Raw genomic sequence first — 25,757 nt, forward strand, 5'->3', positions numbered from 1 at the left:
GCACATGCGTGTTCAACTCTCCCGCCTGGCGGGCTTTGCAGTCTTTTGTGGTTGGAGGAGCCCAGGGCGTTGGAGCTCGGAAGGTCCTGCTCCCAGACTGCGGCAGATTGTTCCGGAGATGCTGGATCTCTACTCATTAAACCAGTGGATCCGATGGTTTGTCTCTCTTGCTGAGTGAGAGACTGTCTGTGTGAGTTCTCATTCTGGGAAGGATCAGAAATACATCTCAATAATTTTATCCTGGAATGGAAGCTGAGAAGGACCTTCAAGATCATGCTTGAGATCAAACCCACTGCCAGCTGCTGGGGAACCACTACTTGCCCTCTGGCCCTGAGACGTGCAGAATTGAAAGAAGGAGCTGGATTTTCGTCCAGGGCCTCCATGGAGGCATGGACCTAATTCAGACTCCTCCAAACACAATTGTTTCAAACTGAGATAGAACAACTCTGTTTTAAAGGTGGTTCTGTCTTAGTATTATTATTCAGGTCTGAACATTTCTGCCTCCTGCCAAATATTTTAAGCTCTTAGAGGCTGGCTGTTATTTCTTATGCATGGGACATATTTTGTCTTTGCAACGCCCAAACACAGCACCTTCATTAATAAGGAGGTTATTGATCAAAGTGGTTTGGAGCTGGACTCCCATGGGCTCTGGAGTCAAATTGCACAAATAAAGTCATTCCTGTGAAGAATGTAGCACAGTGGCTCTGTCAGAAGTCAGAAAACATTAGTTGTAATTATTATTAATCATATATATTTTTTGGTTTTGGGATTTTTGTTTTCTGTATTTTTTTCGAGACAGGTCCCTCTGTTGCCCAGGCTGGCGTGCAGCTGCACAATCACACTTTACCGTCACCTTGAACTTTTGGGGTCAAGCGATCCTCTCACCTTAGCCTCCCAAGAAGCCGGGACTACAGACATGTGCCAGCAAGACTGACTAATTTTTTAATTTTTTGTAGAGATGGGGTCTTAATATGTTGCTCAGGCTGAACTCAAACTCCTGGTCTCAAGTGATCCTTCCACTTTGGCCTTCCAAAGTGCTGGGATTATAGGCGTGATCCCACTGGGCTGGGCCCCGCGCTCTTTGAATGAGTCTGTTAAGTGGCTTTTAGGTAAAGGAAGAATTTCTCATCCCCACCCTCCGAGTTCACTCTTTGAATAGCACAGGTCTCCTGCACTAATAGCCAGGAGGTCATTTTTCTGGCTTTGCAAATGCTCATCCCCCAAGGCAGAGCCAGCAGCTGTGGGGTGTGCTCCTGGCCCACCTCCTCTGCTGATTATAACTTACTCACCAACCCCTGGGCTGGCCCAACTCCTTCAAATGCTCTGAGAGGGTGGAGGTGGAATTGTGATCCATGCAGTTAATAGCTCCTTAAGAAAAGGTTGATTTGGAAATACATCGTCATTTGCCCATGGCCGAGTCTTAAGATCTCACTGGCCCTTTGATTCTATGACATGATTCGGATTCCATACCAAGGTAGAAACATCTGCTCCTGTGCTCAGTGGACGCAGAGACATGTCAGAGGGAAATCCCGCAGCTTACCAGCTCCTTGTATTAATAGTTATGCTTTTAAAAATGAGAACCATAGGAAAGGCAGGATCTGGTAAATCTTGTCACAAGTTTAACTAAAAAGACCTGAGTATTTCTCACATTTGCTTGAAGAATAACTTTTCTTACTCACAGAAAGTAAAAGAAAATTTGGATCCTGCCGGTGAATATTATGGGATTTTGCAAGTCAACCATGTTGAATTTCTGTATTAATTTGCTTTTCTTATGTGATTTTCATCATTCCTGTTCAGTTTTTAGAGATACTAGTAAATTAAACACTGTTAGACCCACTTGGAAGAATTAAACCATAAGAAACCACAAAATCAAATCATCTAAATAGGGTTTTAGAAAAGGATTCAACGAGATGAAGAGAAATTGCCATAGGCATTGATTCCTTCTCTTGAAATCTTCAAAAAAGTGGATAAATAAATAACAGTATTTGGGTTATTTATCATACTAAAAGGGTACCCTGCTCTCCAGGCTCTAGATGTGGATAATGTAGATTAGTCAAAAGTTAAGTAGAAATTGCTGAAAATAAGATGCTACGATTATGACATGAGTTTTACTAATTCATATAAAGCACTGTTTTATTTTTAAAAAATCTAATAGTATCAGACATTTTAAAGTTGAAAGGACCCTTGACAATTTTCCCAGTCTGTCTCCCAGTCTTCTGTTCAGGCAGTTTACAAATGTACCCGTTTTGTAGACGTGACAGTTGAGGCATCAATGTTAAGAATATGCTCAGAAATTGCAGCAAAACAAAACAGACAACATGCATCTCCTGTATAGCTTTAGAAATTTTTATATGAATCAAATATATAGTTTTATGTTTTATGTTATTTTACCTTTAGGAGTTTTGTTATACTTCCAAAATATAGGTGCAGGTATTGGCAGCTTTTAACTTTTCATTTGTCATAGTATCCTGTTTGCACTACTAGTTAACACGTTACTAGAATTTAAGTTCTTTAAATTCTCTGGGTTTGCATAGTTGTTTTTTTCTTGTCAATAATTTCTAAGGTATGAAGAAATAACTTTTGTATTAGCATTTAAAATACTTCCAAATGTGTCCCATGTTAAGATTTTCTAATGTGGATTAGTGTCTGGCTTTGTGAATTTCCTGAATTGAAATGGTGGGCTTCGTAAGAAGATGATTACAAGTAGCGGGAACAGCAGAATGGTAACAGGCAGACGGTAGAGGTAGACACTAAGCTCCCGTGTCAGGCTTTACATGGTGGCTAGAGGGGAGGTGGCAAAGGTTTGTGAGGAAGTGAGGGACCAGTCACTTCCATGTTTCAGGAAGCCTCATCTGGAAATTTTGGGAGAAACATTGAATACAGGGAGACTGAAGAGGAGACAGTTTGGAAGTTATTGCAAAGATCCAAATGAGAGATAATGATCAAAGTAATGGAATGAAAAATAAAAGAGGGATGCCATTAGAATGAACTTTGCCTTCTCTATCCTCCCTGCACCTCCAACCCTACACACTGAGCATGACCTTGAACCTCAGGCGATGGGGAGAACTTGGAGACTGTAGCCCCAAGGTGAGTGCGAGCCCTCCTGGGCTCCTTCCCACACCTGTGGAGCAGTGGTAGTGTAGAGGCCGTGACGGCAGTGAGGAGCTGTCATGGAAACGACGACCATTCTCAAAGTCATTAGCGGCCAGGTCCCAATTTGGGCAGCGAGGAGATCCTTGTGGAGTTGTCAGGCTGGTTGCAATGGGCCAGGCTGGAGCTCCGTTGAGTTTGTTGAGTTTTTTGCTCATTGTTGTTCATTCCCTGCAATGACAAAGCCCGTTGCTTTAACTAATTCAACAATCCTTCTTCATGACCTTCTCCATTGCTTGCCTCTGCTTGTGAACTTTGAAGAAAGAAATGCTGGCCTGTCCAGCCTCCCCTGCACACAGAGGTGGCCATGGGACAGAACCCAGCTAGTGAGATAGAAAGCCAAGGCTGTGTAGAAGCTTCCGGAAACCCTGAGCCTTCTCGTAAGGCCTCCTGGTGCAGCCCCTGGCGGGCTGCTTGGCCTGCCTGCTGCTGTGGCCGCCTTGCAGCTGAGATGCAGCCAGGATGAAGCTGGAGTCAGCACAGGTGGTGGGGAGGGAGGACGGAGAGACCCTGTGCCTTTGATGACAATGCAGGCAGCTCCTCCACCCTGCTCTTGTTATCTTGGCAAAACAAACCCTAACCCTGTTTTAGGCTCTGCTAGTTGGGTTTTGTGTTCCTAACTGATGAAGTTAGTAGGAACTTCATCAGTTGATGAAGCTAGGAAAGTTCCTAATAACTTTAGGAAGCCGAGGGCTTCCTACCCGTAGGTAGACGTTAAACTCTGGATGTCTAGAACTAAACCGAGTGTCCACGTGAGTGTGTGTGATCTTTAAGGCATGCATCAGTTATTTTGCGGCTGCCACCTTTATATTCAGGTCTGACAACTTAATCTTAGCAATATCAGTAGGTCACGAGAGTGACAACAGTATGTCAGAAGCACCATCTACTATAATATTTTGATTTTAAAAATAGTTAAAACATTTCATCTTTCTATACAAAAATCTGCAAAATAATGTTTATAGCAGTTTTATTTATAATTGCCCCAAACTGAAAGCAACCAGGATAACCTTGGATAGGTGAATGGATAAACAAACTGTGGTCATTCCACACAGTGGAATATTATCCAGCATTACAAAGAAATGACCTATTGTCAGGAAAAGACAGTAAGGAACCCCAAATACACATTACTTAGTGAAAGAAGCAATCTGGAAAGGCCATGATTCCAGCTATATGGGTTTCTGGAAAAGATGAAACTATGGAGATATTAAAAAGATCAGTGGTTGGCCAGGCGTGGTGGCTTACGCCTGTAATGCCAGCACTTTGGGAGGCCGAGGTGGGTGGATCATGAGGTCAGGAGATTGAGACCATCCTGGCTAACACAGTGAAACCCCATCTCTACTAAAAATACAAAAAAATTAGCCTAGTGTGGTGGCGGGCACCTGTAGTCCCAGTTACTTGGGAGGCTGAGGCAGGAGAATGGTGTGAACCTGGGAGGCAGAGTTCGCAGTCAGCCGAGATCGAGCCACTGCACTCCAGCCTGGGCGACAGAGCGAGACTCCTGAGACTTCGTCTCAAAAAAAAAAAAAAGCAACCATTTTGCATGTTACCCGAATGGTGGATACATGTCAGTATGTACTTGGCAAAGTACATAGAACTACTGCAGAACTATACAACACAAGGAACCAACCCTGATATAAGCTACGTACTTTAGTAAGTAACAACGTGTCAGTATTGGTGCATCATTTGTAACAGATGTGACACACTAGTGCAAGACGCAGATAGCAGAGAATGCCCGGGATGGGAGGACTCTGTACTGTCTGCTCAATTTTCTGTAAACTTAAAACTTCTCTAAAAAATAGAAATCTATTAATTCCCTTTTTTTTTTTTTTTTTTTTTTGAGATGAAGTCTCATGTTGTCACCCAGGCTGGAGTGCAGTGGCACAGTCTCGTCTTGGTGCAACCTCCGCTTCCTGGGTTCAAGCAATTCTCCTGCCTCAGCCTCCCGAGTAGCTGGGATTACAGGCATGTGCCACTACACCTGGCTAATTTTTGTATTTTTAGTAGAGATGGGGTTTCGCCATGTTGGTCAGGTTAATCTTGAATTCCTGACCTCAGGTGATTCTCCCTCCTTGGCCTCCCAAAATGCTGGGATTACAGCCATGAGCCACTGTATCTGGCCAAATTTTTAAAAGGAGCATTTACAGCCCTCAAATTTTTTTTATTTCTTTCCGTAATAAATATTACTATTTTAGAAGACATTATTTAATTCCTCAGATATTGGAAGAGGTGCTATTAACTGGATGGTTTGAAAGTGCCTCTGTAAGAACAGAGGCAGTGAGGGCCCAAGTCACAGAGTAAGTCCTAAGAGCAAACTCTAATGCAGAGAAGTTTATTAGCAAGCTTCAATAGACACAAAAAGGGAGCTCAGCAGCAAGCTCAAACACGGATTTTCATTTTATGAGTCTCCCTGCTTCTGCTTCATTTCAGAATTTCCTCTAATGCTGGACTCGAAACATAATTTTTGGGTAGTACCTGAGGGAGGCCACTGGGCAGTTTTACACTCATGAGAGGATGGAAAACCCACAACTACTTTTGGTTAGGAATGCACTGTGGCCTTTTTTTTTTCTCTCTCTTATAAAACTAATAAGTGGCTGAGGAAATACCTGTGAAAGATTTACTTAAGCAAAGTGGATGAAGCCCAGAGTGAAGGACAGTTAAGCCCATGTGAGTCCTGGTGGCTAGAGGCTGCGGAGGATTCTGGGCCGTGAAGCCAGGCTGGTCAGGGCAGCTGCGGTTTCCATCCCGTGCAGAGCCCTCTCTCTCTGCCCAGGCAGGGAGTTGAAGGGGTGTGGTTTCCTGCCTCTCCCAGATTTCTTAGTCCTCCCATGAGTTTTCTCCATGTCTTAAAAGAAGAAAAGTAAACGTTAACATTTTTATTTCAGTAGTCATACTTAAGAATCAACACTAATAGAGTCTGCACATTTTAGAATTGAGGTTGCAAATGTGTGTGTGTAAAACTAAGGAACAGTGTCATTTTCTGGTGTTTTTCCCACAGACCGTACAACATAACAAGTTCCTGTTGTGGCCTCATTACCGGGTTCAAACACCTGATTTTGGCAAAAGCTAACCAAGATAATACATAACATAAGCATGATTTCTTTAGGAGCTGTAGAGTTCTGCTCCGTGAGAGATGTGGGCTCTATTAAAGTTGGGGAGTGAAGACAGGCACAGGTGAAGGAATCAAATCCCTGGCATGGTTCCTGGCAGAGGCCATGGGGGCTGCTGGTGGGTGCACGGCAGCTTGCTGACTGAGAGGCGTTCTGGAGCCAGAATGCTGACATTGAATCCTAGCTGGGCACATATTAGAGGCACAGCCTGGGAAAGTCATTTAATGTCTCTGCCTCGTTACTTCGCATGAGGACTTGAGGATAATAACAGCACCTATTTCAGGAGGCTATTGCAAGAATGAGATGCACATGTTGGAAAGTACTTACCTCCCCTGGCATAGTAAATTCATGATAAATGTCAACTATTTATTGTAAATGACTAGAGCAAGTGTATGATAAAATGCCAGTTGAAGAGTTTTGGTTAGTTTTTAGCTAGAACAAGGCCAGGCCCTTTGCTGGGCCTCAGTAAAAGCTTGTTGAATGAATAAATGGAAGATGGACCATGTATTAAAAGAGCCAGGTCACCACTTGCATGGAGAATATGTGCCTGCACCTGGATTTGGAGAAGTGAGGGCAGTGGGAGAGGAGACTAAATAATCAAACCAGAAGAAACATCAGGCAGAGGACAGTGCTGGAGAATGGGGAAGAGACTCATCTAAATGGGGGAGGCAGTGTTAGGAGACAGAGTGAGAAAGGAAGGTTGGAGCCAGATGGAAGGGTCCCATTGGAAGTTCACCCTATGCCAGGAGTGGTGCAGAGGAAGCTGGATGTGACTCCGCTTCAGGACCCGTGAGAGGGCAATCGACTGTTGGTAGGGAAATCAACCAAGGAGCTGTGGCAATTCAGCTGAAGGACGCTGGACATGGAAAGGAGGGTTCTTAGCCAATAGATTAGAAAATACCCCCAGGAACGGCTCTCAGGTTGGGCAGAACAAAGCTTGACAGAGCAGATCCACCTGAACTGAAGTTCTACGAGGCTCAAAAATGAGCAAAAGGATGCACAGGTAATACTCAAGGAGAAGACGTAAACAGTGTTGGAGATGATGTTTAATATACTCACGTGTGAGTGTGTCAGTTGACTGTGATCTAATGTGTTGCTTTACAGAACTGGCAAATCTAGTGTGACTTTGTACCAGTTCAGAGGTAGTTTTTCAGCTCCCTCACCAGCTGACTTCCCTAAACAGTGTGGCTTATTTCAACCTTGAGAAAGACCTCCATGGCCCCTGCCAATCACACAGACTGACTTCTAGAGCTTAAAGGTGGCGTAAAATGATACAATATGTAAGAACCAAGATAACTCACATTTTTAACATTCCAAACAATGTAGGAAAGAATAATGTCCAAAGAAATCAGGAACTTTTCAAAGAGAATGCACGTTCTTTATTAAATCAGGATGAGAGATCAGATCTCCCAACGTGTACCCCAGTTTTACATTATTTTATTAATTTTTCACATAATTTTGTTTGTGTGTAGCCCTGGTTCATGTCTAGAGATTCAGTCAACTCAGGATACGCACCATCCTCTAAGCAGATCTCCCCTTTTTTTAGTGCTTTAGACTTCCAAGGCTTAGCTGAAGACTCTGCTGTAACTTAAATTGGCCCTTCTCATCCATGGGTACCACTCCTGGGCTGGCTGCTGTTCTCATGACTGGAAGGGTGCCTTCTGCATCCGAGTGGACCTGGTCTGCACAGGTATTGGGAGTCTCCTGTGAACGCCCATTTGCAGAAAGCACTCTGTGTGCAAGGGAAGAAGGTTTTAAGCAGAGAGCTGGCAAAGCCTTCTGTGCTGGAGCTCCCGCCCGGTGTCCTTCCTAGGGAACAGGTGCATCGCTCTCACACCCTACGCGGGGTTCCAGGGAAGCAAGCTCCTCTCTCATTCTTTTGATAGAAATCAGAAGCTAAAAATTCCAGGAGCTCACAGTGTGCAAATAGAAAATGCTAAATGCTGCTCTAGACCATGTTACTGTGAGTGAATCTTGTCGGATAAAAAACTTATGGCTATCAAGCCATAAAAGCCTGTTAAAACATTTAACAAAGACTGTACTTTTGTGTATGCTGGAAGGATAAATATTGTAGTATTTTTTGGGCTCTCCTATTCAGGTCACAGAATATACTCAACTTTATTTTAGACATTTAAAATATATGAAAGGAATAGGCCATATTTTCAAGTCAATCTGACTTCATCTTCTAGGGCAGATAAACTAACAATGATAAAGCAGTCAGCTTCATAAGGACAAAGCAAAAACAAAAGGCTGGACTAAACACATACAAAATAATAATTATTTTTAAAAGATGCCTCTTGCATTAACATTCTTGTTCCTCCTCATGTTTTAGCTCTTATGATAATTAAATAAAATTTTATTTTTTAATTTTCTCATTTTTCCCCTAGGGGTCATTTTGCTTCCTATCATCAACAAAAATAGCCAGAATGATATTGAAACTCATGAGATAACTACAGATGATCACTTTATTCATCTTTGGATGAGTTCATTTTTCCACTTTTTGGTGAATTTCTGGACACTGATGATAAAACGTGACAGAATACTTTTGTTTTCTGTGCCACCTCCTTTTATGTAGTATGCCTCCTCCTAAACATTTTTCAGACACCTCATTATGTAACCTGCAGCTCGTAATGAATACATAGCATGTGTATCATGTGAATAGAGTTCTTCTAAAGAGATCTCCTACATTTTTATTTTCAAGTAGTTCTTCCTCTGGGGGATGGTCAGTGGGAGATGGCACTTCATAAGGTCTGCGGTGGTCTCCCAAGTCCTCATCCAACGTGTTGCACCAGTCTGTGTTGCTGTTTGAGCTGTGCTGCCGACCCCTTCCAGGGCATCTGCCACGGGCATCTCCCCCAGCCCGTGCACTAAGACTCAAGAGAGTTGAAGAACCAGGGAATCATTGTAATAACAAGCATTCTGAATTGCATTGTACTGTGTGCTAGGTGGGTTTAAAAGAGAATTCATCCCAAATGGGTTAGTGCGACCAGTGTGGCTTATTCATGATGTTTAACTGATTTCATCTTGCTGTGGAGCCTATATTCCCATTGATGGTGGAAGAAAAAATAGCATTTTTCTTAGTTAAAGGTAACAATCTTTTCTGGATTGAAACTATTTCTTTTTGAAAAATCAAGTTTCTGAATCCATCAACTCAAAATTCAAATTATTTACTAGGGCCATTTCCTGTTTGCTCCTTCCAAAGTAGGTGTCTGGTGGCAAGACAGATGTGATGGCTTCCTGGAGCCCTGCAGGGACCACACATAATCAAGGCTGTCACGTTTTGTTGCTCCTACCTGACCTCATGTGGTGGCATAGCTTCTCTCACTGGGACTCTGGGCTAAGGCTTCAGTCCTCCCTGTACCTACTGCTGTGGGGCCAGCTTAGTCACTCCCCTGGGCATGGCCCAGACGCAAGTCCCATCTGCAGCTGGCTTTGCCCCACCTTGGCATTCATGTAGGATTCAAGCAAGTCCCTTACCTGGCCCCTGGCTTAGACTGTCCACCCACAGCAATCTTGGCTTTGAAATCACCTTGTTTCTCACCTTGATGGTTCCTTGATGGGCCACAGCTCTCAGCTACCTTCCTCAGCAGGAACACTTAGGAACTTCTGTTGCCTGGAACATGGGAGAGCGTTCTGCCTGAAGGCTACACTGCCATTTCTCCTTTAAGGTAGAACATCACCTTGGTGCGGAGCGCTCCGTAAGGTCTCCTGCCAGAGCGTTCCCGGTGGGAGGTAGGTGCAAGCTCCTCTGCTCTGACTGATTTCTGCCTCTATCTCTGCCACACCCGCTACTGATAGGTGGAACCTCCTCCCCAGGAAGGGAGAATCAAGAACTCCTTCTCCTGGCGGTGTACTCTTCTCTTCTTCTCTGTTGATAGAGCTTTATGCTTTCTTTGCCTGATGGTGGGAACTTTCTCTACCTATCCTGAGGTCTCTCCACCTGCGCTTGATACTAAAACTCTTGGTTCAGGTCTCAAGGTCTTATTTTGGTCTTACTTTTATTAAGTAGAAGAAGCTTTTGCAATTTAAATATCTCTTATCTATTGACACACACACACACACACTATATATATGTGTGTGTGTGTGTATATATATACACACACACACATATATATATTTATGAGTCTTTGCATCAGAGAAGTCTATTGTCAAGATTCAGGTTGAATTCGGGTTTGGCAATGTTTTCTCCTATTCCCTGTAATTTACATATAATATCCTGAAAATAAAGTAGAAACTTGCGCCTTTCCAGTCTGTTTGATAGGACATTACCTAATGCTGCCCTTTCAGAAGGCCATACTTAATTGGTGAGATGGATAATTCCAGGTTGGGGATAAGTGATGTCTTGCTGTATCAGGAAGCAAGGAAGCTGTCAAAAACTAATACGATTGTGAAACGAGAAGTCCCTTCCTGTTGGCCAAAAGTATGATAATTTCAACATCAAAAGTAGCAGTGGTTATAGTGTATTAATGCACATTGAATCAATCAAAGTATGTGAATCCATAATGAAACTCAAAAAGCAAAAGCTAGGACAATACTTTTATGCCACAACTTGAGATGACTACTAAACCAACGCATTACATTAAGAATTTGACACTGAAGGGCAATCATTATTTACCTTCTCTTTCCAATATGAACTGCACTGGGGATAATAAGACAGCTGAGTTGATGAGAGAAAGCTCTATTTTAAAAGAAAAAAAGGCCATCAGTAATATAGAATAAATGATAGAATTAGAAAATCAACATTAGAGATGTAGTTAATGCAGATCTAGACATTGATCTAAGGGAGAAAAAGTAGCTGTGCAATGGAAGGATTGTATGTTCAATCTCTTAACCCACTGTCAACTTTAGCATCAGCAATGGCGGGTCAACCAGGCTTTATGTACACAGCATCACTTAAGATGTAGTCTAATCCCCAATTCATCAACCTTTAGATCTGACTTTCAGCTTACAGGAAATACGAGAGATAGAGGAAAAGACAAAATGACTTCATGAGAAAATACCCAGACACGCCCAGAAGATGACATATGGTCTTCATCAATGACTGCATGTCATTAATAAAGAAGCTGTGGTAGTGTAGGAGCAACCTAAGGAAGGCAACAAGGTACAGTGAATGGCCCTTGACTGGATCCTGAATGGTTAAGCCAGCTAAAGAAAATGTTTGGAGCAACCGAGTAAATGTGAACACAGACTAGGTATTATATAAGATTCATTGAAATGGAAACCTGGAGCTTATTAACTGAAAAAAAAAAAGGTTATAAAATTATATGTAAAAAATAATTTCATTTTAGGTATGCAAGTTTATATATATAGATAATATCTGAATTCCATTCAATAATGTGTTTACTGCACTAATTTCTGGATGGTAGAGACATGGTATTTTAATTTTTAAATTTCTGATCATGTGAAAGTCATGTAGTAAGGCCTGAATGATATATTTATTAGTTTTTAAAATAGCCAGGTAATTTTATGTATTTATTATGTGCAACATGATGTTTTGAAATATATATACATTGTGGAATGGCTAAATCAAGCTAATTAACGTATGCATAACCTCACAGAGTTGTCATTTTGTGGTGAAAATACTTAAAATCTACTCTTAGCATTTTTAAAGAAGACAATATATTCTTTTTTTTTTTTTTGAGACGGAGTCTCATTCTGTCACCCAGGCTGGAGTACAGTGGCGTGATCTTGGCTCACTGCAAGTTCTGCCTCCCGGGTTCACGCCATTCTCCTGCCTCAGGCTCCTGAGTAGCTGGGACTACAGGTGCGCGCCAGCACACCCGGCTAATGTTTTGTATTTTTAGTAGAGAGCGGGTTTCACTGTGTTGGCCAGGATGGTCTCGATCTCCTGACATCATGATCCACCCGCCTTGACCTCCCACAGTGCTGGGATTACAGGCGTGAGCCACCGCGCCCAGCCAACAATATATTCTTATTAACTATAGTCACCATGTTTTGCAATAGCTCTCTTTAGCTTATTCCTTCTGTCTCATTGAACCTTCCTAAGCTTTGACCAATGTAGGGGAAAAGATGTATGATATTGGTCTAGGCAATGATATTTTTTGGTTGTGACCCCAGAAGCACAGGCAACAAAAGCAAAAATAGACAAATGGGATTGCTTCAAACTAAAAAACTTCTGCACAGCAAAGGAAACAATCAACTAAATGATATCTTTAAATGTAATAATAGCACATTATGGCTGCAGAGCATTTTTACAGCTGCTAAAATGCAATCACACACATTTCCCCACTTGGTTTAATTATTTCTCTATGAAGTAGACAGAGCGAGCATTATTGTACCTGTACGCCATATGTATATAGAGAACTAGATGGCTTAGTGACTCTGTTAGTTATCTATTGCTCCATAGCAAATGTCTTAGTCTAGTCAGGCTGCTACAATCAAATACTATAAACAACAGAAATTTATTTCTCAGAGTCCTGCAGGCTGGGAAGTCCAAGATCAAGGTGCTGGCAGTTTCTCTTCCTTGTTTGTAGGTGGCACCTCCCTGCTGTCTTTTCACATGGTGGAATGGGCAAACAAGCTCAATGGAGTTTTTTTTATAAGGGCACCAATCCCATTCATGAAGGCTACAGCCTCATGACCTGATTATCCCCCAAAAGGCCCCACCTTCTAATACTATCACCTTGGAGTTTAGGATTTAAGTATATAAATTGGGGTGGGGGGACACAAAGATGAAGACCATAGCAACCAATTACCCCAAAATTTACTGGCTTAAACAAACAAGTATATATTGTTTGTCATAGTTTCTGAGGGTTAGGAAATCAAGAGTGGCTTAGCTGTATGGCTGTGTCTCAGAGTCTCTTATGAGATTCCAGTCCAGATGCTGGCTGTAGTTACATCATCTGAAGTTTTACTGGGGCTGGAAGAACTGCTTCTAAGGTGGTTCATGGCACATGGCTGTTGTCAGGAGACACACTCAATGTGGAGGCTGGCCCTCCCCAAAGCAGGTGGCCCAAGGAGCAAATAAGCAACCAAGTCAGAAGCTGCAATGACTTTAGAGCCTGGTCTCAAAGTGACATGCTCTCACTTCTGCTGCTGTTCTGTTGGTCACACAGACCAACCCCCTTGCACAACGTGGAGGGTGTGAACACCAGGAGAGGGGAGTCACAGGGGCCAATATGAGTTGGCTCTCACACCCAAGGTCAATGCCACGCTCAAGGTCATACCAGCTGGCAAAACTAGAAATTGACACCTTGTCTTCTGAGCACAGAAGATTTTCACTTCACACAGACTTTTCATAAAAGGACCTTATCCTCTTTAAGTATAGAAGATCTTTTTTTTTCCCAGAATTTTTCTTTGCACAGTGACATAGTTTCAGTATTTATGTGACATCACTAAACACAGAGTTGGGAATCCAACCAGCTCTTTCAAGTAAGAGTGTGTGAATGTGAGTGGGCCCCAGCATACTACAGGCAGTTAGTTCTGCTCTAATGTAAGTATGTATTTCTACATTAAAAACTGCAGGGCTTATGGGAAAATGGGGTTAAGGACACAGCCTTCACCTTTATCAGTGGCAAATAATAAAAGGTGAGGAACCCAGTAAAAATGGTAGCACACATAGTTATACATTTCAACTCATTAAGAAATCCATACATACTACAGTAAAGATGTCATTTTGAAAAGATCACCTTGAGAAAGACCTGAAGTTTGCTTGTTGAAGTGAGTGTCCCATGCCTGGGGGCCCACCATGTCCACTTCCATGTCTGCAAGAGGAAGAGAATCAAAGAGTTCCCAAGAGAAAAAGAACAGAAAACCAAAGGAAAGATACACAATAGCTGAGGTACACGAGGAGAAATTAAAGAGAAGGTGATATGGTTTGGCTGTGTCCCCGCCCAAATCTCACCTTGAATAATCCCCAAGTGTCCTGGGAGGGAGACAGTGGGAGGGAATTGAATTATGGGGGTGGTTACCTTCATGCTGTTCTCCCAATAGTGAGTGAGTTCTCACGAGATCTGATGATTTTAAGAGAGGATTTCCCCCCTTTATGTTCAGCACTTATCGTTGCTGCTGCCACGGGAAGAAAGAGGTGTTTGCTTCCCCTTTCACCATGACTGTAAGTTTCCTGAGGCTTCCCCAGCCATGCAGAACTGTGAGTCAATTAAACCGATTTCCTTTATAAATTACCCAGTCTTAGGTATGTCTTTATTAGCAGTGTGAGAACAGGCTAATACAGAAGGGAAAGCACAGAGCCGTGCAGCCGGTTGGTGGCGGGAAGGGTTGTAGCTCATGTTGATTTGAACTTCTGGGAGGAGTGTGTGATGGATAATTTTAGGTGTTATCTTGACTGGGTTAGGTGGTGTCCAGATCGCTGGAAAATCATTATTTCTGGATGGGTCTGTGAGGACGTTTCCAGAAGAAATTAGCATTTGAATTTAAACACTGAGTAAAGACGATCCTTCTTCACCAATATGGCAGGCATCACCTGACTCACTAAGGTCTCCAATGGAATGAAAAGGTGGAGGAAGGGTGAATTTGAGTGAATTATCTTTGTGTGATCTGAGACATTCATCTTCTCCAGCCGTAGAACATCAGGTTCTCTAGGTTCTCAGAACTTTGGACTCTGTATTTATGCCAGTGGCTTCCCAGGTTCTCAGACCTTTGACTTCAGACTTAAGAATTTTACACCACTGGCTCTCTGGTTCTCAGGCTTTTGGACTCAGACTGAGTTACAGCATCAGTTCTCCAGTGTGTAGGCAACAGATCATGGGACTTGCTAGCCTCTGTAATTGCATGAGCCATTCCCATCATAAATATCATGTTCAATAAATCTATATACTCAGTTCTCTTTCTCTCTCTCTCTCGCCTCCCCCACCCCACCACACCATTTCCCTTCCTCTCTCTGGGTTCTGTTTCTCCCCAGGGTTGTGGAGCACCCTGACTAATACAAGGGTTATCTAAAATCCTAGAGAGAGTAGTGATAGCAGGCATGGGTGGGTGTGGCTCCTTGTCCTGATGAAATGCATATGTGTGAGATCCATCCTTCCTACTGCATTCACCTGGCTTCTGAGCAACAAAATGGTGCCTGAGCAAACCGACATTGACATGACACTCAAATTGTTCCCTAATTTACCAATCACAGTGGAACAAATCCTCATTTTCAGAAGAAATGTTCTAGCAGAATGGGCTGTAGGTACACCCTGGAAATTGGCAAACACCATAAATCAGGGCTTTCCTCCTGGAGGGCCTTGTCGTAAATACCTACCAGCACACTGTTGAGGTTAAAGCACTTTATGTAGGTTGGTATATAATAGTGCCTAATAAATTATCAGAATTAGCAGTACTTTTCCCGAGAAGAGGTCCAGAGGGATTTGAATGGAACAAGCTGAAACTGGCAACGGCAGGTGAGCAGAGGCCTGAGAGTGGGGGCACAGTGGCGAGCCCCAGCAGGTACACACTGCAGGGCCCACTGTCCACAGTGGGTGGCAGTGAGCATAGGTGGGCACATATTGAACACATCTCCCTCGATAGCCTCTTTCTGTGGGTGCAAAGAAGCACTAAAGATGATGCGTCACAAATTATTAACATCCTTAGTGACTATTTTCAAGGCAGAAACAAAACAAGGAACAATAACAAGCTTCAGGAAGGCTTTATTTTGTGAAGGGGTGTGTGTGTGTGTATATATACATTTATAAAATCATAAACTGCATTTTTAATTCCCCTACTCTCCCAGCACACATATGGTATACTACAGTGTAGCTGTTGGCAGCCCTAACTGGAATATTTAACAAATAGGCAGTAACAGACATTTATTGAAAAAAGTTTGTATGAGAAAACCCCAAATGTGCACATTTTGAAGGTACTTGGCAGTCATGCCTGAGGGGCAGAGTCACGTCCAGGAATCACAGTCCGGATGGCATCATGAAATGATGGCTATACAGATAGGAGCAATGATGGAAGCCAGGTGCATCCCAAGTGGCTTCTGCCCCTGAAGTGCCCAGGGAAGACCTTGGTGATGGGGATCTTTGGGTCTGCTCTTAAAGAAGGGGTGAAATGGCCGGAGATGGGGATGGCTCTACAGGTGAAGGGTGGTGCATTAGGCCATTCTTCCATTGCTATAAAGAAACACTTTAGACTGGGAAATTTATAAAGAAAAGAAGTTTAATTGACTCACAGCTCTGCATGCTGTACAGGAAGCATGGTGCTGGCATCTGTTCAGTTTTTAGGGGGGCCTCAGGAAGCTTACAATCATGGCGGAAGGCAAAGGGAGAGCAGGCACATCACATGGCAAAAGCAGGAGCAAGAGAGAGTGGGGGAGGGAGGTGCTACACACTTTTAAATGACCAGATCTCATGAGAATGCTATCAGGAAGACAGCACCAAGCCATGAGGGATCCACCTTCGTGATCCCAACATCCCCCACCAGGTCCCACCTCCAACATTGCAGATTAAAATTCAGCATGAGATTTGGGTGGGGACAAATATCCAAATGATGTCAGGTGGGCTCTGTGGGAAGGCCAAGAGGCAGGGAGTGTTTTCAAATGGCTGCAGTCTGTCTGGTTTAGACAGAGAGCTCATGGAGGGAGTCTCTCCACCTCTTGAAGACAAGGCCTTAACATCCATAGAAACACATTTTTATTGATTTCAGAAAGGCCCAAGTCAATTTTTTTCCTTCGGATATAGTATTAATAAATTACTAAGCACTCCCATCTGCCAACCATCGTTCTAAGTGTTTTACTGGTATCATCTCGTTTAATCCTTTCAACAACCCTACGGGGTGTGTAAATGTTACTATACTCCATTTATTCAAGGAAATGGAACCTAGAAGTATCAGTAACTTGCCTAAGGTCAGAGTACCGAGTGTGAGATGTGGGCACAAATCCCGGAGAGATTTCAGAGTCTGAGCTCTTCTCTCTCTGTATTGCCTCCCCTACCGCGCTCTACACCAAGAAGTGTTGAAGTGTGCGGTCAGCAGTCCTGAAGTTGATGGTGGATTATGTTTCTTCTAAAGGCACTATGGAGATGAAACAATTTAAGTTCTACCAGTGTTTTTCATAGAAACATGGCTACTATAGCACCAAAAGTTGGAGAAAATTACCTTTATTTCTGGATTTCATCAGTGATAAAGGCTGCTGAATTGTGCATATCATTGGTTCATTTCCCACAACTAATCACATTTCACTTTATTCAAGACCTTTTAAAAATGGGACTGTCAGCTGAGGTTGGAAGGCGCAGGCAGGCGCTCTGGAGAGAATTCATAGGGAGGCACAGGACGGAACACTCCAAGGAAAGAAGCAGCACCCCCAGGAAGGAGTGCTCTGTGGGCTCCAGGCAGCCGAGGAAATGCGGACATGAGCACCGTGATTGCACTCCCACGTGCACCAACGCTGCCAGTGTGAACAGAAGGGGAGCCCACAGAACGCCAGGCTGTGCCGGGAGATGGATCACCATGAAACACAGAGCCAGAGCATGGCGGGAATTTTCCGAGAGGGCATGTTGTTTCCAGGCGGTTCCACCTTCTAATATGAAACAGTCTTGGTTGATTTTCCTTGATACTACTTTATCCTCGGCCTGGTTGTTGGCAAGCAGCTACCCACGTCTGTACGCGCCCTTGATTAGTTTCCACTGCACGTGTTTTAACACAGTGCTCCTTTTTCCAAGTTTATCTGGGCCAACCCTGTCTGTAAAGATCCAGTTTAATACGAATTTGAGTCTAGGTGCTACAGCCTGGAAATGTACTGAAGGCACTACCACATATTGCTGAAAGAATCTTTATTCTGAATGCAAAGCAGACACCTAGTAAAAAATTCTGGAATAATAAAACAAGCAAGGCTCATGTGCTCAGTTTTGGGAACGCTCCAATTTAAAGGCTTAGTCATTGTCATGGTGTAAGGTTTACCCATTGCCCCCATCACACAGATGTGGGAATGTTGAGAGCTGAGGGTCCTATGACCTCTTCTGCTGCCCAAGAACTTGGGGTGGGTGTTTTGGAGAAATCAAAGTGATCAGTTGCAAAGAATTCCATTGCTGGAGCTTGGCTCTGTGGGATTCTTCACGGAGGTCTTAAGGCAGAGACAAAAACAAGGACTGTGGGAGGCTCCTGTGAGTAGCCCAAAGGGTTTTGGAGTCAGGCAACCTCAGGTTACAAATCCAGTCCTTCAGGCTAGGAGTTGTGTAAACTTAAAAAAGTGACTGCACCTCCAGGCACATCATTTCCTTACCTGCACCTCCTTCTGACGGGTTTTCTGAGGACGATGCAATCCATACCCTGTGTCGAACACTTTTCTAATTAATGACGTACAGACACTGTTTATTTTACAGGAATAAAAATACCAGAAGAACCCAAGTCATATTCATTTAAAACGGGATGACAAGTGCATCAAAATCTGAAAAATCATCACTAAAGAACTTATCCATGTAACCAAAAACCATTGAAATAAAATTAAACTACTGAAACAAAATTTAAAAATAATAAAATTAAGAAGTCCAAAAAATTTAAAGCAGTTCACCGGTTTCATTTCTTCCTTTATAAAATTGTATTTAGAAATTTATTATATGTGTCTATGCAAACATTTTAAAAATGTAAAAATGTGGGATTGCATAATATTGCTTACTGATTTACAAATATAAATACATCTACATAGACTTGCACACATGTAGGTGCCCCTTGCCCTATACAATTTCACCATCTGAACTTGCTATCTGAACTGAAGAACAAGAGGGTTTGTAGAGAAAGGGATACTTGTTAACATGTGTGTACACGTAGCTTTTGGGTTATGGTTGGTCTTACAAAAAGAAGGATATTATATATATTTCCTGTATCTTGGTTTAATCAATAGCACTTCCTAGAAATCTTACTAAGTCAACTGGTATATTCTAATTAATTCTTTGTGCTGGCTGCATAATATTCTGTGGTGTAGAGGTGTAGCCACACCACATTTTATTCATTTTATCTCCTATTGATGGACACTTATGTTGCTTCCAGTTTTTTGATGCTATAAACAGGGCTGCAATAAATATTGTTGCACATATGTCCAATTTACTAAAGATTTTATTTCTCCAAATAGAATTTTATTTCTAGCCTCCAAATAGAATTTTATTAGCTCCAATTTCATTTAACCTGCCCTACCACAAACATATGCAGGTCATCAACCTGGTTATATGTAGAGTGTGTGTGTGTGTGTGTGTGTGTGTGTGGTTTTGTTTATTTTTGTTTTATTTTTGATGTTGTTGCTCACTGGACTCTGAACACCACAGGACTTCTTTAAATCTATTTCTTGAGTAAGCACTTGACAAGTGCCCGGGGCCCAGTGTTTCAGAAGACATCGGTCAGGGCCCCCTCACTGAAGGAAGCCCTGGGTGGGTTTTCTGGGGTTTACATGGAGACCTGACTTGTATCCCAAGGATAAGGGCCCCGTTGTCCAGGGAGCACAGAGGCCCTTGGCACCCTCAGCTGAAACTCATCCAAGATTAGCAACATTCCAGCCAAATTCTTGTTTTATTGCATGATTTCATTTAAAAATTGCATGTATAACATGGATAAGCTATAAACAAAATAGCCATTTTAATGAAAACAGCAAGAGATATGAGTGGATGTTGCCTTTATTCTAGTTATGTACACAACTTATTAGGAGATCCTCACAGTTGTCAATGGACTCCACGCTACGGCTTTGTGAAGCAGTGTTTGCTTCAGGTGACAGAGCTGCTCTGCTTGCCCACAAGCTGCTCTGCTGGTGACCTGTTTCACAAGGTTGTTTTACCTTGAGTTACTGCTGTGTTCACAGTTGTGCTTCGAGAATGCCAAAGCTCATTGCTCTGTTTGCAAAGATGCTTGGCTTGTTGGGGAGGGTAAAATGCAATATATTTAGATTTTTTGATATTGACAGTCCAGCTTTTGACTTCTGAGGTCTTTGTAGAGGAGAGGAAGTGGGAGAGATTGACAGAGGACCCTCCTGTGGTGTGGGGTCTGTGCTGATGTCTGGATTTTTTTTTTTTTTAACATTTATTATCAGGCTTCATACAGGAGGAAGTGGTTTGTAGAGCCCTGAATTTAGGCTTTGACAGGTAAGAATCTCTGAAATGAACAAGACTAGTTTGGTTAGCATTTATTAGAAGGTCACTGTGTAGGTCCTTAATTGTCTCCCGTTTATAGAACTGGATAGTGTGTGCGTGTGTGTGTGTGTGTGTGTGTGTGTTTTGTATTTTATTGTGATTTGCTGCTCTTGACAGGTTTTGTGAAACTGACAATAGCTCTTTCCCAGCCTGTTCTTCTCTAGTGGCCAAAATGTTCACTGTTAATTTATTCTGTTTACTCTTCATTCATTCAACAAATATTTATTCAGTCCTACTATGTACTAAGCACTGTCTAGCCTATAAAGATGTCAAGACACGCACCAACTCTTTCAATAAATATTTCTAAGTTGTAAAAATATTCAGTGATATAAAAATAAGGAAGGTTCTATTAATAACAGGTTGCTTTTTTAAATATGTAAGTTTATTTTGGATGCAATACGAGACTGAATTCTAATGCAAAGTTGTTTTAAGAGAATGTGAAAATCTCACCATTCACTGACTTAGGAGAAAAGTTACTCTGAGAATTAATAGACGCTAAATAGAAGAAGATAGTTAAAGTCTGCATGCTGGCTAATGTCTTCTTGTCTTGTACTTTGGGGGAAAAATGTAAACAAAAGTTTTATTAAGTTTCCAGTAGGTGCCACCTGAACCCTTCCATATTCAGGATTAGACAAGCGGCAATGGCACGTGGAACTTGCTAGCCTAGCCCAGTGTGTTACAGGGTTTGGCTTTCCTCCAGCCCTCAAGGGGTGTCTAAGACCTCTGGGATGCTACATAGGATGCAGGCAGAACTGCCTCTTATGGGGCAAAAAAATTGTCATGGTCACCCCTGAACTATATAGAGGAAGAACTTTGTCTCAGTGCAAGCAAATGGTCTTCCAAAATTTGTACAAACAAGTTCCTAACAGTATAAGCTGCATTTAACCCTAAGCAAACCATCCTCACAGCAAAGGTCTTATTCTACCTGCACATTCCTTCCAAAGCACAAATGCCCTTTCTCAGCTCAACGATGAAAGGACTGATGGAAGATACCTTAGAATAGTGGCGATTATTCACACTATTGGGTTAAAAAGAGAGAATATTGGGGAACAGTGAGGCTCCCCAGTAAGTCTCTACTCATTCTCCATCATCGTTGGCTGCCCTTCATTTGCCAACATGGTCAAATCTTGCTCCTACATTAAAATTTAAGAAGCACCATCTTCCTGGGTTGCAATCACCTCTCTCTCCTTTCTTTTCACAGGCAAAATTCTCCTCGTCTCCCATTGTTTGCATTCATTCCCAGTCCTACCACCCTGCCTGGCAGCTCCCCCCACCACACAATGGACACAGCCAGTGGCAGGGACACAGCTCTTCTGGTGCCAGATCTGGCTAACACATGGGTGTAGCATTTGACCCTCACGACCATCTGTTCTTTCTTCTTCTTCCTTCTCAAAAATATTTCTTGGATTCCTTGACAGCACTTTCTTCTGTTCTCTTTCTCCCTCTCTGCATTCATTATGTTGCTTTTTTCTGCCAATCTTAAATGAGGGTGATATCCACCTCCTTTCCTATCTGTTACCGCTTACTCAACATTCTCTCCATGGTTCATCACGTTCCTCCCTCTGGCATCAGTAAAATGGATTTCATATCTCCAGCTCAAATGTCACCAGTTCTGCATGAATACATGAAAAGCTCAGCGTATAAGGACTGCTCAAAACCAAACATGTTACCTCCTCTTTCTGATTCCCATTCTTCCCCACTCCCTTACCCATCTGCTTCTTTCCCTCATTGTTAAAGTTATTACCATCATCCAATTTTGATGAGTTCAAAATCTGGAATCCATCCGGAATTCTTCCTTATGTGCATCACCTATATCCAAAAGACAATGGTCTTAATTTGTTTTGTGCTGCTGTAACAAAATATCATAGACTTGGTAATTTATCAGCAATAGAAATTATTTGGCTCACAGTTCTGGAGGCTGGGAAGTCCAAAAGCAAGGGGACATATCTTGTGAGCACCTTCTTGCTGTGTCATCCCATGGTGGAAGGCATCACATAGCAAGAGCACAAAAGAGACAACAAGGGGGCCAAATTCATCCTTTTTCTCAGGACCCCCTTCCAAAATCACTAATACACTCCTGGTATAATGGCATTAATCCATTCATAAGAGTAGAGCCCTCATGACTTAATCACCTCTTAAAGATTCTGCCTCTCAACATTGTTGCATTGGGAATTAAGTTTTCCAGCACATGAACCCTACTTTTGTTCTCCCAGTGAAATGTCTCTCAGACATATCCCGTCTCCTCCATTCCTGCTATCCTTGCCTTAATTTTAGTCCAGAATCATTTCTTGCCTGGGATTTTGCCCACGATCTCCCTCTTCCTTAGAAATATATCCTCCTCTCTACTTTCAAAATGTTTTTGAATTCAAATTTGATCTCATCTTTTCCCTGGTTAAATCCTTTAGTGATTTACCACTTGCTGTAAGACAAAGTCAAAGTCCTCAGTGCCCTTTGTCATCTAGTGCTGTCTCCTGTGCATAGACTTCCAGTTCTTTGATTATCTCTGTGCCTTTGCACACATATTTTCTTCCTTGGAACAACTTCCTCCTATTTCTGCTTTTCTTTCCTACACTATTTAGAATCTTCTCATTCTTCAAAGAATCCAAAGATGGCCTCCTTTATAAGGTTTCCCACAGCTCTCTCTTGCTGGTAGAGTTTGTTGTGCCTTTTCCTATGCAACCTCCTATGTATGTGGTGGGACCTTTCCATGCTGTGTTACACTTGCTGGTTTACAAATCTACACCCAGCACTAGATCATGAACTTCTTGGGGGAAGGAACTATATCTGATATCTACATTCTTTGTAATTTCACGGAAGCAGTGCCTAACACACAGGAATCTTCTTGAGCCCCAGATTTGCTATTTTTTCACACCCTTGGATATGTGTTCTTCATATTAATAATGGAAATGATAGTGCCATTCCTGCTGACCTTACAGTTGACAGTTGACACTAAATTTGAGACTAAATGTGACAATGTGTATGAAAACGTTTCTCAAACTTACATTTCTATCTAAAAGCAATATATTAGTAGTAGTAGTAGTCTTCTTTTATTCTACTTTCTGATTTTGAACACTAAACCACATTGGGAGCCCATCCATGGCATTGCAGAGAGTGGTGGGGTGGAACAAAAGCCACAGATGAAAATTTTGCCATCCTAAGAACTGGATAAGTATCTTGGAAAGCAGGACACTGGGTAGAGTATGCTTTCTTTGCTTTCAGTGAAGTCTTTGTTTCAGTGACCACTTGTTTATGGTAGTTTAGAGGTGCCTGCAGTAAAGCAAGATATAATAAATGCAAAATTAATTTTTTAATGGGGCTGAGGAAAATAAAGATTATAGAGAAAGATGAATCCAGAGGTGTTTTTTTTTTTTTTGTCACTAGTTTGAAAATTGATGGTGGTGTAGACAAGTTGAAGGACTAAGTCAAAATTTCAGTCAAAATATCAGATTCAAACTCAAGGCAATGACTATTCTATCTTTGCCATTTTGGTGTAGCTAAATGTCTCTGAGGAGTAAGGAGATGACAAATCTTCAAAAGAGGTGATTGAGGCCAGGAGTGGTGGCTCACACCTGTAATCCCAGCACTTTGGGAGGCCAAAGTGGGTGGATCTCTTGAGGTCAGGAACTCAAGACCAGGCTGGCCAACATGGTAAAACCCGTAAAACCCCGTTTCCACTAAAAATGCAAAAAAAAAAAAAAAAAAAAAAAAAAAAAAGATTAGAAAGATCAGCCAGGTGTGGTGGTGCATGCCTGTAATCCCAGCTACTCGAGAGGCTGAGGCAGGAGAATTGCTTGAACCTGGAAAGTGGTGGTTGCAGTGAGCTGAGATGGCACCACTACACTCCAGCCTGGGCATGGCAGTGAGACTCCGTCTAGAGAAAGAAAAGAGGGAATTGATGTTTAAAAATGAAAAATTGCAAACTGGAGCTGTGCTTTTGTCTCAAAATTTATGTTCACAAACCCCTCTTGCTGTGCTGTGCCTGTGGTTGGCCCCAAGGTGCCCCTCAAAGCAGCTGTTTTGGTTCTGACCTGCTCCTGGCTATAATTGGAAGGTAGCCTGAGATGTTTCCCTTTATGTTTCCTTATTCTGGAATGTTGTGTTACATTTTTGTTCTGTATAAATTTATTTCCTATACAAATGCTAGCCTAAAAATCCTGTACCAAAATATCTCTATATATTCTATGAAATTTGGGCTGTAAAAATCCAGAAGCATTCTGCTGACAATTCTTTAACCAGGGAGAGGTTCCTCAGGGGCTGTGCCTTTCATTATGTATATTTGAAAATGAATTTTCAGGTCTCTGCTTCCCATGTGAATTTGTATAAATGTATGTAATAATAAGAAGTAATGCTTTTTTTCATTTTTTTCCTTAGAAATGGGCATATATTTTTTTAGGGCATAATATAAAAGATTGACTGGCTTGAGTTCCTTTGTCCTCCACAAGTCTAGAATGAGAAAAACTAGAATTCCCTGGTAATATCCAAATTTATTAATGAATGGATATGTGCTATGCTAGCTACCAGGCAAGGTGCTTAAAAAGAGACGTAGGGTTTAGTTTCTCTCTCCTGTGTGTCCGTCAAGCTTTTCTCAACCAATTCTCTTCCCTCTCTGGAAACTGTGATGCTTCATCTTCTCCTGCTTGCCTGGTGCCCACTGACAACACAGGGACTGATTCGGGTCTTCTCATGTCTAGACACACTGAAAAGCCATTTTTGCTGTTTCTGCTGCCCACCCACACAGGTAGAGGGGACTTTACCGCAAGACTTGCTGCCTCCTGAGTGCTCCCCAGGGAAGATTCCTAATGTCCTCAGATCCACAAACCTGGGGAGGGGTTTGTCATCTCCGGTAGCCTCCCCAGACCAGGAATCAGCCCAGGGTAGAGGCCTCTCTCAGGAGCCCACTGCTGCCTGGCTCTCTCCCTCCTCTTTGGTCCTGCCTCTTCCCCAGCCCTGGGTGAACTCTGCCTGGTCTCCCTGGAGGGGTTGCAGAAGGGAATACCTGGAGTGGGGCAACCTGCCATCCACCTGCTCTTGCACAAATGTCCTGAGTCTTTAAAGACTAAGCCCCCTGGAAACTCAAAACCAGTTCTCCCTCAAAAAGTTCAGCTCAGGCTGGGCGTGGTGGCTCACACCTGTAATCTCAGCCCTTTGGGAAGCTGATGCGGGCAGATCACCTGAGGTCAGGAGTTTGAGACCAGCCCGACCAACATGGTGAAACACCGTCTCTACTAAAAATACAAAAATTAGGTTGGGTGCAGTGGCTTATGCCTGTAATCTTAGAACTTTGGGAGGCTGAGGCAGGTGGATCACTTGAGGTCAGGGGTTCGAGACCAGCCTGACCAACATGGTGAAACCCTGTCTCTACTAAAAATACAAAAATTAGCTAGGCATGGTGGCACGTGCCTGTAATCCCAGCTACTTGGGAGGCTGAGAC

The 25,757-nt window shown here is 42.6% G+C and overlaps 1 protein-coding gene and 1 long non-coding RNA gene across 3 annotated transcripts in view; one reads left to right on the top strand and one right to left on the bottom strand.

Moving 5' to 3' along the window:
• Positions 1 to 18,708, top strand: part of LOC103240885 (putative transcriptional regulator encoded by LINC00473) — a 48,756-nt gene extending 30,048 nt beyond the window's left edge. For both annotated transcript variants that reach the window (XM_073022287.1, XM_073022286.1), the window contains one exon: positions 1 to 18,708. In XM_073022287.1, the coding sequence (XP_072878388.1) occupies positions 17,277 to 17,978 (702 nt within the window). In that variant the 5' untranslated portion in view covers positions 1 to 17,276 and the 3' untranslated portion in view covers positions 17,979 to 18,708.
• LOC140713135 (uncharacterized) overlaps positions 18,071 to 25,757 on the bottom strand; it is a 27,332-nt gene continuing 19,645 nt past the window's right edge. The window contains exon 2 of the long non-coding RNA XR_012094991.1: positions 18,071 to 24,197. This is a non-coding gene — a long non-coding RNA (uncharacterized lncRNA). The remainder of the gene's footprint in view (positions 24,198 to 25,757) is intronic.

Source organism: Chlorocebus sabaeus, chromosome 13, assembly GCF_047675955.1.
Source record: "Chlorocebus sabaeus isolate Y175 chromosome 13, mChlSab1.0.hap1, whole genome shotgun sequence".
NCBI lineage: Eukaryota > Metazoa > Chordata > Mammalia > Primates > Cercopithecidae > Chlorocebus > Chlorocebus sabaeus.